At 42.5% G+C, this 15,917-nt stretch overlaps 1 protein-coding gene across 3 annotated transcripts in view; it reads right to left on the reverse strand.

Moving 5' to 3' along the window:
- Nucleotides 1-878: 878 nt before the first annotated feature.
- The window catches only part of lzts2a (leucine zipper, putative tumor suppressor 2a), a 51,928-nt gene continuing 36,889 nt past the window's right edge, over nucleotides 879-15,917 (reverse strand). For all 3 annotated transcript variants that reach the window (XM_028603972.1, XM_028603970.1, XM_028603971.1), the window contains 7 exons: nucleotides 7,678-8,331; nucleotides 5,734-6,396; nucleotides 5,487-5,609; nucleotides 5,147-5,293; nucleotides 4,408-4,923; nucleotides 2,297-2,401; nucleotides 879-2,160 (listed from right to left, as the gene is read on the reverse strand). In XM_028603972.1, the coding sequence (XP_028459773.1) occupies nucleotides 1,978-2,160; nucleotides 2,297-2,401; nucleotides 4,408-4,923; nucleotides 5,147-5,293; nucleotides 5,487-5,609; nucleotides 5,734-6,396; nucleotides 7,678-8,298 (2,358 nt within the window). In that variant the 5' untranslated portion in view covers nucleotides 8,299-8,331 and the 3' untranslated portion in view covers nucleotides 879-1,977. The remainder of the gene's footprint in view (nucleotides 2,161-2,296; nucleotides 2,402-4,407; nucleotides 4,924-5,146; nucleotides 5,294-5,486; nucleotides 5,610-5,733; nucleotides 6,397-7,677; nucleotides 8,332-15,917) is intronic.

The following is a 15,917-nucleotide window of genomic DNA, read 5'->3' on the forward strand; positions in this document are numbered from 1 at the left end:
ATATATATATATATATATATATATATATATATATATATATATATATATATATATATATATATATATATATATATATATATATATATATATATATATATATACTATATATATATTTATAAGTCCTTTTTACTTTGTATATTAAACCCACACTTATATCAGTACTACAACAAAATATCTTCAGGTGCTATATATATATATAAAAATATACAACATCTCCTCCATTATATAGATTTCCATTTAACTATTATTCCTTGATATAGACTCTTTGTAAAATAAAAGTTCTCAGCCCACTATTTTTCCCCATAGACACCCGCCATGCTCAGTGTTATACAAAGCCCTGCATATACTGTAAGAAAACAGCTTCAAATGTTAACATGCTCCCAACCGGTTTATATTTAGGGCTTTAATGGCCAACCTGTCATAAGGACATTCAGAGCTGGAGCTACTGCAGCTGAAAATGTAATTCTCATCTCACCGCTATGTGAACTGGCTTCTTCTGAAATCTGATATAACAAAGACATGCAGAGATGCCAGTTTTGCTACCTGTATAGCAGTCAGTGAATATCATAGTCTCGGAGAGACTAGGAAGACTTTAAAAGTGTTATTTGGCTTTGGGCTGCCAAAAGCTAAATAAAGAGCACTAATGGGAATGAAGAAGAATAAACGGAAACTCTAACATAGCATGCCTTAAATCTCTCGGTGACGACCAAACTGAAAGAATATATTTTTAGTTTCCTGATACTGACTGTTATAAAAATAGTTGAGTAAGAAGCAGAGACAGAGATGGAAAGAGAGAGAGCAGACATAGAGACAAAGGCAGAAATAGAGAAGAGGAGAATCAGCAGCATCCTGGTGATATCTCCCATGTTACAGTCTGCTTCCAAGTGCTACATAATTGAAAAATGTAAATGTTTATGTCAGAGCTTGCTGCGTTGTCTGAATGAGTTGACACGTTGGTGGAGTGCACCAGCATGACGATGTTGGTGGTCTAGAAAACATAAGCACATACATACATAAGACGCTAACCTTTAGGCGTTTGGTTTCTGTGTCATTGTGGTTTGGGAAATGAGAGATTAGGACGTCCACATGTGAATGTCAAAACTGGTTTGTTGAAGTTTGATGATTTACTCTACAGGAATGACAGCTGTATCTCGAAAAGTTGTGCAAAATTTTGCCTTGGTGAGCAGATTCTTTAAATGCCAGTGATGACCATTTATACTGCATTTCTCTGGAGTGATAACAGTCACAATACATTCTTTTTCAAATACACTCTGCTGAGAAAATAGAGCACAAGAACAAAAATATTCTCATCCTTTTATGAACTGCTGATCCTCTGAACACCATATAATATAACCGGCAGATGTTGTAATAGTTGGTGTTATTTTCCCTTCAGCATTTACTTGGAGGACTAGTGCAGCTGTTGGGGTGATGAGATCATCAGTAATAGCCAGTAGTGTCGGTGTTGATGGGACTGTTGTCATAATGCATCATTACCTGCATGCTGGTGGCTGTGTGTTTAACCTTGTGTGCTACTGAGAAAGGTGTGACTGCACTTTGACCAGACTGATGTGCCTGTAGTAAAGAATGTTGCTTTACGTTCCCGACGATTATCGATACCCTGATATGAACGTGGTTTGAGGAAGAAACACTTTCTTCACTGATTTTGTTCCCACAGAAGGAAATATGTCTTTGTGCTGGCTTTGTAGTGGAATAGAACCTGTTAAAAGCGCCGGAAGGGACACTTTATAGGGATTTATTGGAGTACTTGTCTGTTAGCGGGAAGTACAAATGCACATTTGGGAGATCTCCCTTTTAAGTTTGACGCTCAGAGGTCCAGGGAAAGCCATGTTGAAAATAGTGCAGTATTTGGCCTGGAGTTCAATGTTTGGTTTACATCCTCAGAGTCTTTTGTGAGTTGTGTTTCCATGTTTCTGTAAGTGTGTGTGTGTGTGTGTGTGTGTGTGTGTGTATGTGTTTTTAGATTTCAGTGGCGGTGATTTCCTCAAAGTGGATGTCGTTGCTGCCATTGTGAACCTCATAGTCCTCCATGTCCCTGTTCTCCAGCTCCAGACTCAGCTCCCTCATCACTCGTTCGAGGTCCCGGTTTCGACGGTACATCTGGATGTAGTTCTGCTGCAGCTGTTTCTGGTAGCGGATTACCTGGGTGGAGGGAATAACGCTAAGTAAGTAAATCAGCAGGGAGGATCAGAGTAAACTATTTTGACATGTATGGCACTGAGTGAAAATGACAGATTGAAAGTCAATCACCAAACAATTAGACCTTCCTCCTTTTTACCTTTTCCTTCTCCTCCTGCCACACCCTCCTCTCATCCTCAAACCGTGACAGTTGCTCCTCACCAGTCCTCCTTTCATACATGAGTTCAGCCTTCAGCCTGTCCACCTGCGAAAATGAGAGAGAAGAAATGTTAGAAACTGCAGGGTTTCAGTGGTGGAAGACGTATTTATTTTCTCCTGAAAGTAATACCACAATGTAGAAATACTTCATTGCAAGTAAAGCTTACTTTTAAATAAGTAAAAGTACAAAAGTATTACCAGCAACATGTAGTTATGAGTTTAAAATTTAAAGGTGCCCTGCCATACAAAACCGTTTTTACTTGCATTTTTTGAAATATGTTAAGTCCATGTGTTTGTATTATGTTGTGAATGTGAAAATGAACTGCTACCTCCTCTGTCAGCTCTAGCCACTGAAAAGAAATAAGCAGAGAAATCAGGCCAATTACAAAAGCTGGTCAGTCTGACATCATATTGCCTGAGCTCATTACTATTCATTAGCTCGCCCAGTTGGGCTGGGTAAAGCGTTCTGACAGCCAGGCTCTCATTGGCTAGCTGTTAGCCAATCGGATTCAAACAGCTAAGCTTGTTGAATATTAATGAGAACTAGCAGAAATCTAGCTGAGTCTTCCTGTAGGCTTTCTATACAACACTAGAATGGCTTGAAACAAGGTAACCAAGGCATTTTTTCCACAAAAAAATCCATGGTAGAACTTCAGACATTACCACAAAGTAATGAAATACGTGTGGCAGGGCACCTTTAAAGGTACTCATTATGTAGAATAATTGTCCATGTGATTGTTATATTATATTTTAATATTAAATTATTAATACTGATACATTAACATGCAAGCAGCACTTCAATGTCATTAATAGTCACGGTGGAGCCACTTTTAACTGCTTAATATACCATTTTGTAGTTTATTTGTAGTCTATAACAATGGATCATATCTTATAACCTAATCATATTTTTGTTCTGCAAAGTAATAACTATGGCTACGTTCAGACTGCAGGCCAAAGTGGCCCAAATCCGATTTTTTTGGGGTCAAGTGACCAGGTCAGGCTTCTTCAGAAGTAGTGTGAACACTCAAATCTAGCCCAAATCAGATTTTTTCAGATCAGATTCAGGCCACTTCCACATGTGGTCCTGAATCTGACCCAGATCTGATTTTTTTTCAATGCGACCGCAGTGTGAACAGCCAAGGCGGATTTTATGTGACTTTTACCTCAATAACCCTCGTTGCGCCCACTCTCCCCGCGGGGAGGGGCCCCCTGCTTCCAGTGCGGCTGTTAACCGGGGCGGACTGTCCTCATTCTTACCCAACCACGCGTCGCATCGCCAAGGCGGGGATCGGCTCACGTAAAAAGGTGATGTCGGCAACCCTCCCCCCCGACCCGCCTGTAAACACGGACCAAGGAGTTTAACGCGCTCGCAAGTCGGGGTCGCCCCGTGGTGCAATGAAAGTGAAATCCGGCGTGCACAGGCTGAGGTGGGATCCCGGTCCCTCGGGGTCGGGCGCACCACCGGCCCGAGTCGCCGCACCGCCGGGGAGGTGGAGCGTGTGCGAGGGCGAAGCCAGAGTGGTGGAGGCCCGTAGCGGTCCTGACGTGCAAATTGGCCGTACGGTCACACAGACCTCTTTAGTGAAGTTGCAGCCATAACCCCGCAAATTTGTCTCTCTTTCTCTTCAGTCTTCTCCTCCTCAGCACCTGCGCATGGCTGCCATTACACAAACATTTTAATACAAAATAAAAAAATAAAAGCTGAATAATAAATACAAATGCTGACTTCCTCCATAACCTCCCTAACTTTAGTGCAACAGGGTGCTGCGTCTGATGTCATTGTTATTGTTCTTTTGCGCATGCGGGTCAGTTCAAAACCGCAAACAGTTCACACTGGAATCTAATATAGGCCACATTTTAAAAGGTAATGTGAACAGCCAAACAAAAAATTGGATCTGAGCAAAAAATCAGAATCAGGCATTAAGACTTGCGGTGTGAACGTAGCCTATGTGTGATCTAAATGTAGTGGAGAAAAAGTACAAGATTTCCCTCTGAAACATAGAAGACATTTTCATTATTTATGCCTGGAAAAGGTGCAGTAAAAACTTGTACCTGCTGTCTGAATCCTAACACTGCTTCTGCATTCTGCCTCTGAGCCTTGGCTTCATCACTGTCCCCTCCCCAGGCCACATGAGTCTCCTCTGCATCCCGATACAAAGACGGACTTGGACCCCTCCTCCCTGCCATACCTCTACCCTGTTGGAATGAGAGGCTCATGCACTGCCCCTTCATGCTTAGATTTCCAGGTAGAGAGTGTCCACCGTGATTGGACCGTGTGTCACGGAGGCGGGCAGACTCCTCTTCCAAACGGCCCACTTTCTCCCGTAGCAGCTCAGCTTCGCTCTTGCGCCTCTGGAGTTCATTCTCACAGACTTCTAGCTCCAGAGATCGAGTCCGCAGGGCCGTCCCGGCCTCGTGGGATCGAGCCTGGCTGGCTTGCAGTTCAGAACGTGCTTCTCTCAGCTGGGCCTTTAGCACCACAATGTCTCCAGCCTTCTGGCTGAGCTCTGACTGGATCTCCTTTAGCTGCTGCTTCAGGAGGGAGATCTCTCCTGACTTCTGACATACCTGAAGGGTCAAAGGAAAGCGAGATAGAGATAGAGGTGAAAGCGCTGAAAATACAGAACAAATTGTCTCTTATGGCAGATTACAAAGTGACACTGTGGATTGGCTCTCTTGTTCCATAAATCTCAAATACTTTTATGAGGTTAATTTAATTTAAATTTAATTCTAATCACTTTAATCACCCAGACCTAATACCTCTCCAGTGTCTGACTCTTACAGTACTCACCTCCCACTTTGTCTCTTCCAGACGTGGGCCCAGCTGGGTCTGCTCCCTCTGGATGGTGGCACACCTCCTTTCCAGCGTCTCTCTGTCCTGCAGCAGAGAGGAGAAGTCCTCCTGCAGCTTCTTTTTTTCTTGCTGTAGTTGAAATACCTGATGACATACATAGATTCATATTTTACAACTGCCTTACATACTGAAACAGATATGTCGATCTTGAATAAGACATGCACACTCAAAGAAAGAATCTCCAGACTCACAACTAAAGCATGAGACTAGCAAAGTAACAATTTGAACATCTCTCTCTGTGTAAATGATTAAAAAGGTTTTTAAATACTTAGCATACCTGTAACTGTAGCACTTGCTGTGCCCTCTGGGCCTTCTGAGAAGCCTGCTTCATCTTTGTTGCACAGCTCTGTCTCAGCTCCTCCATCTCTTTTTCACAGCGACGCTGCTTTTCCTCATACACCTTTCAACACAAAAGACATGGGTGAGAGGTCAGTGTACTAACATCATATTTAAGTTCTTCATTTGGAGTTTAAAGGAAGGTTTGGTCAGTGTGGTGGGGTGTGGTGAGTATCTTTATGTCTCACCTGGCAGATGGCAGCTTCATTCTCATCCAGATTTTCCCGGAGCTGCTGGAGCTCCAGGTCTCGTTCCCTCAGCTTCTCCTCCAGCTCCCTCACCACCGCCTCGTAGCCCTCCACAGGTGGCGGCGAGTGGCCACAGGACCCACTGTCCGACAGGGGCTGCCCGCGCCCACTTAGCGACCCCGATCCTGTGCTCTTGCTAGATGAGGAACGTCCACTGTCTGAGTTTGTGTGGCCGTGGCTCCCACTTGCAGCTGAAGTGTTTCGGACCAGGCCCGGAACGGGCTCTATCTGGCCCCCGGAGCCAGATCCGGAGTTGGAGCCCTCACTGGGGGCCAGACTGTAGCCTGTGCTGCTGTGAGTAGGGAGGCTGGAGAGGGAGTTCCTCCCTGAATCTGACATGGAGCAGGACTGGCTGCTCCGAGCATTGCGACCTCCGCTGTAGGAGTTGCGCTTTCCTTCAGTGCTGGAACCGCCGCTCCCTCCAATGACGTTTGTGCCGCTGGTGTTGTTGGATCCCCCGAGGGGCAGCAGGAGGTTGAGGCTGGCCTGGCTCTCTGACAGACTGCTGCCCCCTGGCCGTGGTGACAAGTACAGGACAGAGTGGCGATTCTTGGGAATGACAGGTTTGAACGCTGTAGGACGGATCAGCACTTTCTCCATGTTCTGAAAGTACATAATTATATAAAAAAAACAGCATTAGTGATTGATAAAAGCTAAGCTGTGCTAATTAGCAACGGCTGAATAAAACTCATTAGAGAAGGGTGAGTGATATGCTGGCAGGTCACCCCTCCAGGCTCTGATTAGTTTAATTGGTTTAATTGATATTCATGGCTTCGTTAAGCAATTTTCTTAATGATGTTTTCTATCATTTAAGATATAGAGGGACAGGCAAGAGAGGGAGAGGACAGAGAAAATCAAATTAAAGGGCAGAGAAACAAACAGGAGGGAGAAGAGTGGAGGAAGAGGCGAGACAAAGAGAGAGGGGGGTGAAAGCTCCTCATGTTCTGTAAGCATTTTTCTTAACGATCTTCCTCAGGGTTCACTAAATACTTCAGTGAATGTAAGTGAGCTCTGACATTGATCATGATGTGTCTGCAAGGTGAGTACCTGTCAAATGATCCATCAGAGCCTGTCAGGCCAATGATTAAGCTTTTCTCTGGATCGATGGAAATAAATAGCCAATTAAACTGCTGAGGTAATTTGCTGTAAAACATGTCAGCACATGCTGCAGAAAGCCTCACATCTGTTTCAAGTAGAGTGTGTATTCCAGGTAAAGCAGAGAAAAAAAGTCCTCGCTATGATATTTAATGTCACAGCGTGTAATCTTGAGCTGTAATTAAAGCACACATTTTTCTATAAATATCTTTAGGTCAGAGGTTGCGGTCATCTATACATCAGCACTTATGGAGCTGATTCAATGTCATGCTGAAAGGCACTTAAAGACACTTCCAGTGAGGTAGTGTTTCTACTTTCTATACCACCATATTGCCACAAATGTGTCACATACAAAATATGTATATCAGGTGAAACAAATAGCATTTATTAGAGCTCACCCTATGTAGGAGTTTTGCTCCGGCAGATACCGTAATTACAAAAACACTAGCTTTTTCGAGAGCTTTTAGCCGCATCTCACAGTGTTTAAGTAAATCAAGTTGATATTTATGCATTTTAAAAGGTAAAGATATATATCAGCCTAAAGTTTTTTTGTTTTTTTTACATTAAAAACTAACATAAACAAACAATCGGATACATATCCTTTTTTGAAATTTTATTTTGACCAAGAAAAATCAACTAGTCAGTGGTCTCTGGTGGATAAAACTATGTAATGGAGACACTGTTTCTAAATTGCATTTTTGTACTGCAGGTTCTTGTTACTAATCGCCCAAGCTAAATATATCTGACCGTCTAATTTATTGGTCTAGCTCTACAGTCTACTCCTCTTACCTTCTCTAACTGTCCGGACACTGGGATGAGTTTAGGAGGAGGCCCTCCAATGTTGCCATTCAGAGTCCTGTTGTCCTTTTGGTCCTCCGAGTCACTGCAGGGGCTTGCAGCTGATAGCACCAGGTTGTCGTTCCAGTCTCCAACCACCACCTCGTCGCTCACATACCCAAAATTCCCATTAGTGCCACCACCTACTGCTATAGCCACCGTTCCACTGCCTGGCCCAGCAGAGTTACCCGGCCGGGGCTGCTTCTTGGTGGGCAGCGGTGGAGGCAGAACCTCGGCCTGGGGAAGCGTTTGGTTGCTGATAACCAGCAGCTGCTCCAGGGAACTCCCACTGCGCAGGGTGTTATCCTGGAGCCGGAAGCAGCTGGTTGCCGGCGTGGAGCGGCGTGACTTGGTGGTGAATTCGCTGGCGGCCCGGCAGTGTCTCTCCTGATACGTCCGGCCTGATATGAGGCTGCTGACAGAACCCATGGCTGTCCCAGAACTGCAAGGCCCACAGGGGCCAGGGCAGGGGCCTGAGGGGGATTGGGATGATAGCGGCCGACACTGCTGGACGTCAAGACCTGGACTGGGGTGGTCAGTCACGGTCACAGGTAATGCCTGAACCAGAGCCATGGCACCCCGATGGCGTCTGACACACCACACACTCTGATGAGAAAAAAAAAAAAGGTATTCATACTTTTTTTTCCTTTGATATTTATAAGACATAATACATTCTTCTGATTGCCAATGACGTTACAACCAAGTTTATGGCCCTTTAGCCCACTAAAATATAATGTAGTTCTCCCAAATAATTAAATTCTGCCTTCTGAGTGACTTATGATGCAATACTTTGGCGTAAACTAAGGAATCACAACATACACCAACAGGGTTGGCACTAGAACCCAGCAAAGACTGCACTGCACTGCACTGTGGGAAAGTAAAAACTCCAGTATAGCAGTATGGATTGCAGCTGCACAACCACACAAAGATAAAGAGATGATATAATGAAACACCTACAAGCAAATTATCTTTAAAATATTTCACCAGAGTGTAGTGACAACAATGACTGAATTGTCAGCAGTGAAAGAAATGTGCAGACAGTTTAATTATCAGTTACACCTGTGTAAAAATGTCTGCTGCCTGTAGTAATACAGTTTTTATAGACCATAGGTATTTTCGACAGAATATATTTTAGCTTGTCACAGTAGGAAAAGCACGATGCTAATAATGAAATTGATGATGGCTGAATTCCATTTAACTTGTTTAGTTTCAGGGTGCTGTATTTTGCATGCTGGCTCACTCTCACTGGGAAACTTGAAAAGAAAAGAGCCATCGTTAATGTGATTACGGTAGTAACACCTGTGCTTTTCCTACTATGAAAAGTCAAAATGTCTGCTGTGAAAAAACCTATCCTGATTTTTCTTGCTTGATAGTTTTGCCATTTGTTTCCTCAGTGTATTTATTGATGTAAAGTTCAATTGTAGCCTGCGATAGACCTCTAGTTGGTTGAAACAACGCTAATTATTAAATCTATACCTGCTAAACATCCGTATGTTACCATTGCCATTGTTAGTATGTTGACATGTAAACATTAGCATTTAGCTCAAAGCACTGGTGTGCCTATGTGCTAACCCGCCTAAATAGAAAGTGTTAATGATACATTTTACTGACAAAGAATAACACTACTGTGTTTTAATGTTTTCCCTTGCAAGTTCAGCAGAAAACAAGAGTAACAGCAGACATTTTGACTTGTCATAGCAGGTAAAGCACAAGTGTTACTAATAACATTGACAACGGCTCTGTTCTATTCAAGTGTCCCAGTAATCCATGACAGCATGCACAATACCAGCACCCTGAAACAGCTAAATGGAAATCAGCCATTTATAATTTTATTATTTGTACCTTTGCTTTTCCAACTGTAGATGTAATGTGAACAAGAAAACAAGAAACATAATTACCACGGTTTTTGCAGGGTGCTGGAAGTCATTAATGTGATTTGTGCTTAGCTTCTTATCATTTACTTGTTCAAAATATGTGAATATGACTCATTGTATGGTAAATAGCTTTTCTGTCAGCTTTGATTTATAAAGCAAATCATTTTATCATTATTCTTAAATTGTTCAAATTAAAACCATTAAATGCATCATCTTTAATTTTGGTAATATTAAAATGAGACACATTTACTTTATACAAACTTATTTGTTGAATTTAGGCCTGTTTCCACTCGCAAAACTCATTAGCTACAGCCACTTAACAGCAGTTTATTTGAAACATTTTTCCTTGGGGAGCGCATCCCCAGACCCTCCGCTCATTAAATAAAATACACTCTATGTCTCTGGTGACTGATAATTGTCAATGTTATTAACGAGGCAGGAGGAGGAAAAAAAAGGTTGGATTTAGTCAAAACTGAGGATGACAGAGAGATAATGAGTCACAGTCATCAGCATCTGCTCTGTGATGTTCCTGAATGTCCCTGTTTGACATGGTGAGCAGTCTTCCGTGTATTACTTCTAAAGGGGTTTGAAAGCTAGTCGCTTCACTGTTTGATGATCACAGTGCTCATCCACCTATCAAAACATCTTTGAAGAAATGAATAATAGCCTCACTTGGTCACTGCACTATTTTAAGATGAGAAACATGGATACATAGTATTAACACAATAAGTGGCAGCAGATTAAGTCTTCTATTTGCAGATAGTATTATCAGTGTTAGTCTCCCAGGGGCACAGAGAGGGGACACATATCCTCAGTCTGTCGTGCCAAGTCCAAATCCGTCTGGCCAAGTGGAATAATCCACGCCAGCTATGTCTGTGCACAGGACTAACACAATAATACAGACTGACACACACACACACACACACACACACACACACACACACACACACACACACAACATACACACACACACACACACACACACACACACACACACACACACACACACACACACACACACACACACACACGGATGTATCAACAGGGCTCACAGCTTTCATGCAACTCCTGAATAGAAAATAGTCTGATGATATCAAGTTTTGGAAATGAGAGGAGTTTTTGTTTTGTTTATAGGAGCACAATTTAATCAAACAATTAGATCAGATTGTAGTTTATTGCCAGACTCATTGCCAGAAATATGTGCGTTGCAAACTCTTTCAAATTTAAAAAAAAACAAAAAACATTCAAGTACAGCACACTATTGAGAAACAATAGCTTACAGTATACTGTAGCAGCCTAGGGGCCTCAGTATGCTCCAAACAAAGTGGCTGTCGGACCAAAAAGTGTCTGATCCATAGACAGTATATATTAGACCAACAGATCCCGTTGCTCTGGACGGAGACCAGTGAAGGATATTAGAAGCACTTTTCCGGTGAGTGCTGAGCGTTACTGCGCAGCCTCCAACTGAGAGAGACAATGTAAATGTAACGTGAGCAACGTGTCTGAAAGTTGTAAGTCTTCTGGTAGCTGTGCCAAGATAAATCATCCCAATCATTCCCAATCTTGCAGAGATGGAGAGCGTAGGTATATGAAAGGAGATAACATGGACACAGGCTAATTATTGCTAACTAAAATGCTAGTTAACATTAGTAATTAAACTTAAACAGCTAATGTAATTTGAAACTGCCTGCAAGCTTCTCCTGTACTATACGGTAATTCCTCTACTATGCGACAGTAAGTCACGTGGTTATGACACAATCGTTAGCCTATTTTTACAAACACGTCTGCTACGGAGCCATAACGTGAGATACAAGGTAATGGAGCCTTTCATACATTGTCGTGTTTCTTTAGAAATAAACAATGGACAAAAAAAGTCTTTAAACGCTTCAGATGTAAAGTTATTCGCTGTCAAAGTGACGTCAAAATGAATGGCAGTCAATGGAATGCTAACGGGAGGTGATCGTTTGGCGCCATAGAAGGTTTGAGTTCTAAAGCGAAGCTTGCCCCCTTGGTCTGATCCAGCACTACATGGAAATTGAGACATAACATTATAGGGTTGGTCTAATTATTTGTTAATGATCAGTCAGCAGGGTGGTTCAATTCCTGGCAGTTGGCAGTGACTATATATTGACTAACTGTGAGCATGTCTGTGAGTGTGTGACAGGGAGTGAGGGGGGAGTGAAAGAGAGGAGACAGAATTCATTAGTACACATGAGTATAAGAGATTAAGATATGTGTGGTATGTGATCTCTTCCCATGCCAAAATAATCACGCCTCACAACCTCCTTTCACCTATTATCCGGCCGTGCCCACCTCTTCTTCACTCACAGCCCTGACAAGGACCTCTTAGGCAGGGATAATAGAATATACAACCCCCTGAGACCATCAACCGTGACTCCCCCTCAGCCCTAACCCTGTGACCCCCTGATGAGTAGAGGGGAGCTGGTCTGATTCTGCCCTCCCACCCCTGTGACCTCCAAGGGTCTGGTTTTGTTCTGGCTACTAGGGCAACAAATCCCAAAAGCTAATTTCCCCGTTTGATGTTGCTCACTGGTTGTTTCTTAAAGTTATTGATGCCTTCCTCTCCTCCCCTTCTTCTTGGCTGCATTCTTCTGACAAAGTGAAAATACTTTTACCATCCCTCCACCTGCCCTCACCGCTTCCTCCACCTTCCTCATTACACACATCCTCCTCTGCTCTCAGCGGCACAAGACAGGCAGAGAAAAAACAGTCAGTCACTAAAAATAGAAAACATCTCAAGTGCCTGAAATCATTTGATAGTCTTTCATGAGGCTTTTCTGTCAGCGAGGCATTTTATTCGGCGTTTAAAAATAAACTCCAATAGTTTTTCAGGCATCTATTACAGGGTCAACCCAGGGCCACTTTACACCACTCTAAAACTATGAAATGATTCTGAATAGCTTGAATGCATCCTCACTGCTTCTGACAGGAACTGGAAATGCACCAAGTGGTTGTGAGAGTTTATCCTCCACATGCCACCAACTAGCCCAGGATGAGTAAGAGTAGGACTGACAGAAGAAAGAGTTTCCCAGGTAGGTCTCTAACAAGATCCAGAAGTGGGGTCTGTGACGAGGAAATAATCCCGTTATGATAAGTCTGTTCATAATGCCAGTATTACCCAGGAGAGGAAGCCCATTATTCCGCAGCAGCAGCTCGCCCCTTACTATCACACGCAACCTCTGAGCTGTTCCGGAGACTCTGTTGGGCTCAGGACACAGTTAGAAAAGCGAGAATAAGGAAGAAAAAAAAGAAGTGGGTTTAGGGGCGAGAACACAAAGGCGGGCTGGGTGGGGGTGATGGTCGAGAGTCTAAGGGAATTCCAATACCAGGTAGCCCAAAGAGAGGCTCCAAAGGGAGCCTGAGCACTTGGGAACACCAGGCATCTATAATCCTGTTTGGACATTATTTGGCCAGCACACAGACATCAAGGTCTGAGCACCTCAAGATCTCTGAACAGGAAAATCAAATGTGAAGGCAGACATAATTTCCTATCTAAACCATCGTCTCTTCTGCTGAGTACTGAACCCAGTACTTATGTCCTTTTCTCTCTCTCTCTCTCTCTTTTATCATGGTCCTTCCACATGTATGCCTCTTTCAGATATTGTAATGATAAGAGACAAAGAGCAACAAAAAAAAAAAACAGCTGAAATCTACACTGTAGCCTAGAGTCGAGAAAAGCAGCAGCTGTTAAAACGAGGATAATTTACATACTAGCAATGTGTGGTGCTAGCCATTGTCTCATGCTTGGTTTCAATCCACACAAAGGCAAAGTTTCCAGTGAGCTTGCTTTTAAAATTGTAGAAGCTGGAACCTGCAAATGTTTGGCATTCTTACTCAATGAATAGCTTTAAATTATTACTGTTAGAATAATTTACATTATCAAAGGATAGACGGAACACATAAGTACAGAAGTGACCTAATGAAAAGCTCTCTACAGCCGCTTTTTATAATACCAAGTGGCATGTAATACAATCATGATACAGAGTTGATGTCGTCAGTTGTTATCTGGTAAGAGATGATGTTGTCTCATCTATCTGGTCTGGGAGGGCATGTATGCCCTCAGGAACACACCGTGCTTAGACAAGGAAAAAACAGTGGCTCCCATATTATCTTGTGAGTTCAAGCAGTGTTTTGGTTTCTTAACAATATCCACACACATCCACAACTGTTTAATTTAACAGAGAGAGAAAATAGTAATCAGTATGATATTATTCTATGCAAACAGTTTGATAAATAACAAGAGGAAAAGTATGTAAATCAAAATTTTTCTAACAATTACTCGATTAAAACTCTTAATTTTCTGTTCATCTGTCTGACTTTAATCTGCATTTATGAATGTTTTGACACATAACATTGACATATTATCACCTTATTAAGTTGATATGGCAAGAATGTTAGAAAACAGTTGCTTAATTACATATCCTACAGACAAGGAGCAACATTAGCTTTCATGGAGGCTACCCAACCCATATATGTCCAATATTCACTCTCCTTTTAAATCGGTTTTGTTCTCCACCAACTCCTGAGGGAAATATCTGTCTCTTTAGCTGCTAAATGCTCCAAAATGTTCACCAGCTATCCGCTAACTGTGTCTGTCTGCTGTTCGGTGCAAAGCAGGTGGTGTGCAGTTGTGTTTTAATGCTTTTTCATTGAAAAACAGCTGTGTGTGAAAATGATGCCGTGAGAGCAATGAGCTCTAAACAATGAGCTGAAAGATGCTAAAACATGTTGTTGGGTAATAATTATTCATGGGTTTATCAGACAAGCAACCCCTTTCACATTGGCCCATTCGGTCCATTCCTAATTTAAAAATATTGAATAGTGTAGCTTTAACCATTGGTAAAGGTTGACCTCCTCCTGACCAACTGCCATGTTTTTAGAGTCTTCCACCTCCTTCCTCCACTTTCATCCCTCTTTCCTGTTCCTGACTATTTCACCCCTTTCCCCTCTTTTCCTTACCTCCTGTGCTGGATTTTTGCTTCACTGCTCTCCTGACACTCTTTCCTTTTCCATCCCTCCTCTCCTACAACTCCCTGCTCACTGGTCTTTGCAGCTAGATTTTCATCTGCCCCTTCTTTCTCATCAGCAACACCACAGCATGACTAACCAAAGGCAAAGCCAGTGTGAAGGCGAAAGCAACAGGTGGAAAGTGTAAAAATTGTCGGATCAGAGCAGGCACTGTATGGACAAGGGCAAAAGTATCAGTATACAAGCCTTAATAAGAACCATTCATAAAAAAAATCCTATATTTAACCTTTCTTTTTCTTTAACAACTAATCACAAAAACAGTAGTCAGTGGTACCCTAAAACACTTCCATAATAAAGCCGGATGTTGTAAAAGTGTGTTTAGTTAAGAGCTTGTTTGGACCAGCAGAAATATTCCACTTTGGTATACAAAGCTTGGGTGGCCTTGATTAATCCTGAGACCAGTGATTCCAATGGATAGAGAGTAAGAAAGGCAGACAGAGAGACTGAGGTAGAGAAATCTGTCTTTCTCTCTCAACAGGCTAGGTGAGTCACAATAATCCTTGATGGCTGCTAACAAAAGAAACTCCACAAGTACAGGCAAGGCAGCAACACACTGACACACACAATAGCTCAGCAAGGCAATCACTCCACACCTAATCTACTCTCCCATTTATTTGTCACGCATCTACTCACTGAAAGTCCACAATAAAACTTCAAACAGGCAAGAAAATGGTATTGGAATGAAGTCAGCCGACTCCACTGTAAAATGAGCTGAAGTCTTTTTATGTTTTGCCAGAAGACCTGAGGTTATAATATGCCTTCATTCCAACACAATGACTATCTGTCTGAGTGGTCGCTCACTGTCACCTACCCCCACATGGCTTGGCTTTAAGGTCTCGCAGTGTGTGTATATGTGTGTGTGTATATATGTGTGTGTGTGTGTTTTAGATTGCTGAATGCATGCAAACCTACTCAGTCCTCATTAACCCATCGTCTCACTGCCAAGAGTCTTTTCACTCAAACCGGAGAGATATTGTCCTCCTTGGCAAAGTAACATGATTGACATTGTAGCTTAACACAATTTGTGAGTTCAGGTTTTCTCTGTGGTGAAATAAAGTTTCTAAAAAGTGAAAAAGTGTTCAGAAGTAATTGGCAAAAGGTCCTCCGACAGTTCAGTTTTTTCCCCTTCTATTCTTTTACAACCAAGTTGTTGCTGTTACAGACCTTAGCTTCTCCCTCTGTTTGGAAGCGTTGCGATGGCAGCGGAGGCCCACATTTTAATGCATGGGGCGAAATGAGATAGAGAGACAGGAAGAAAGGAAAGAAGAA

The sequence above is a fragment of the Perca flavescens genome, chromosome 17 (assembly GCF_004354835.1).
Source record: "Perca flavescens isolate YP-PL-M2 chromosome 17, PFLA_1.0, whole genome shotgun sequence".
NCBI classification, from domain to species: Eukaryota; Metazoa; Chordata; class Actinopteri; order Perciformes; family Percidae; genus Perca; species Perca flavescens.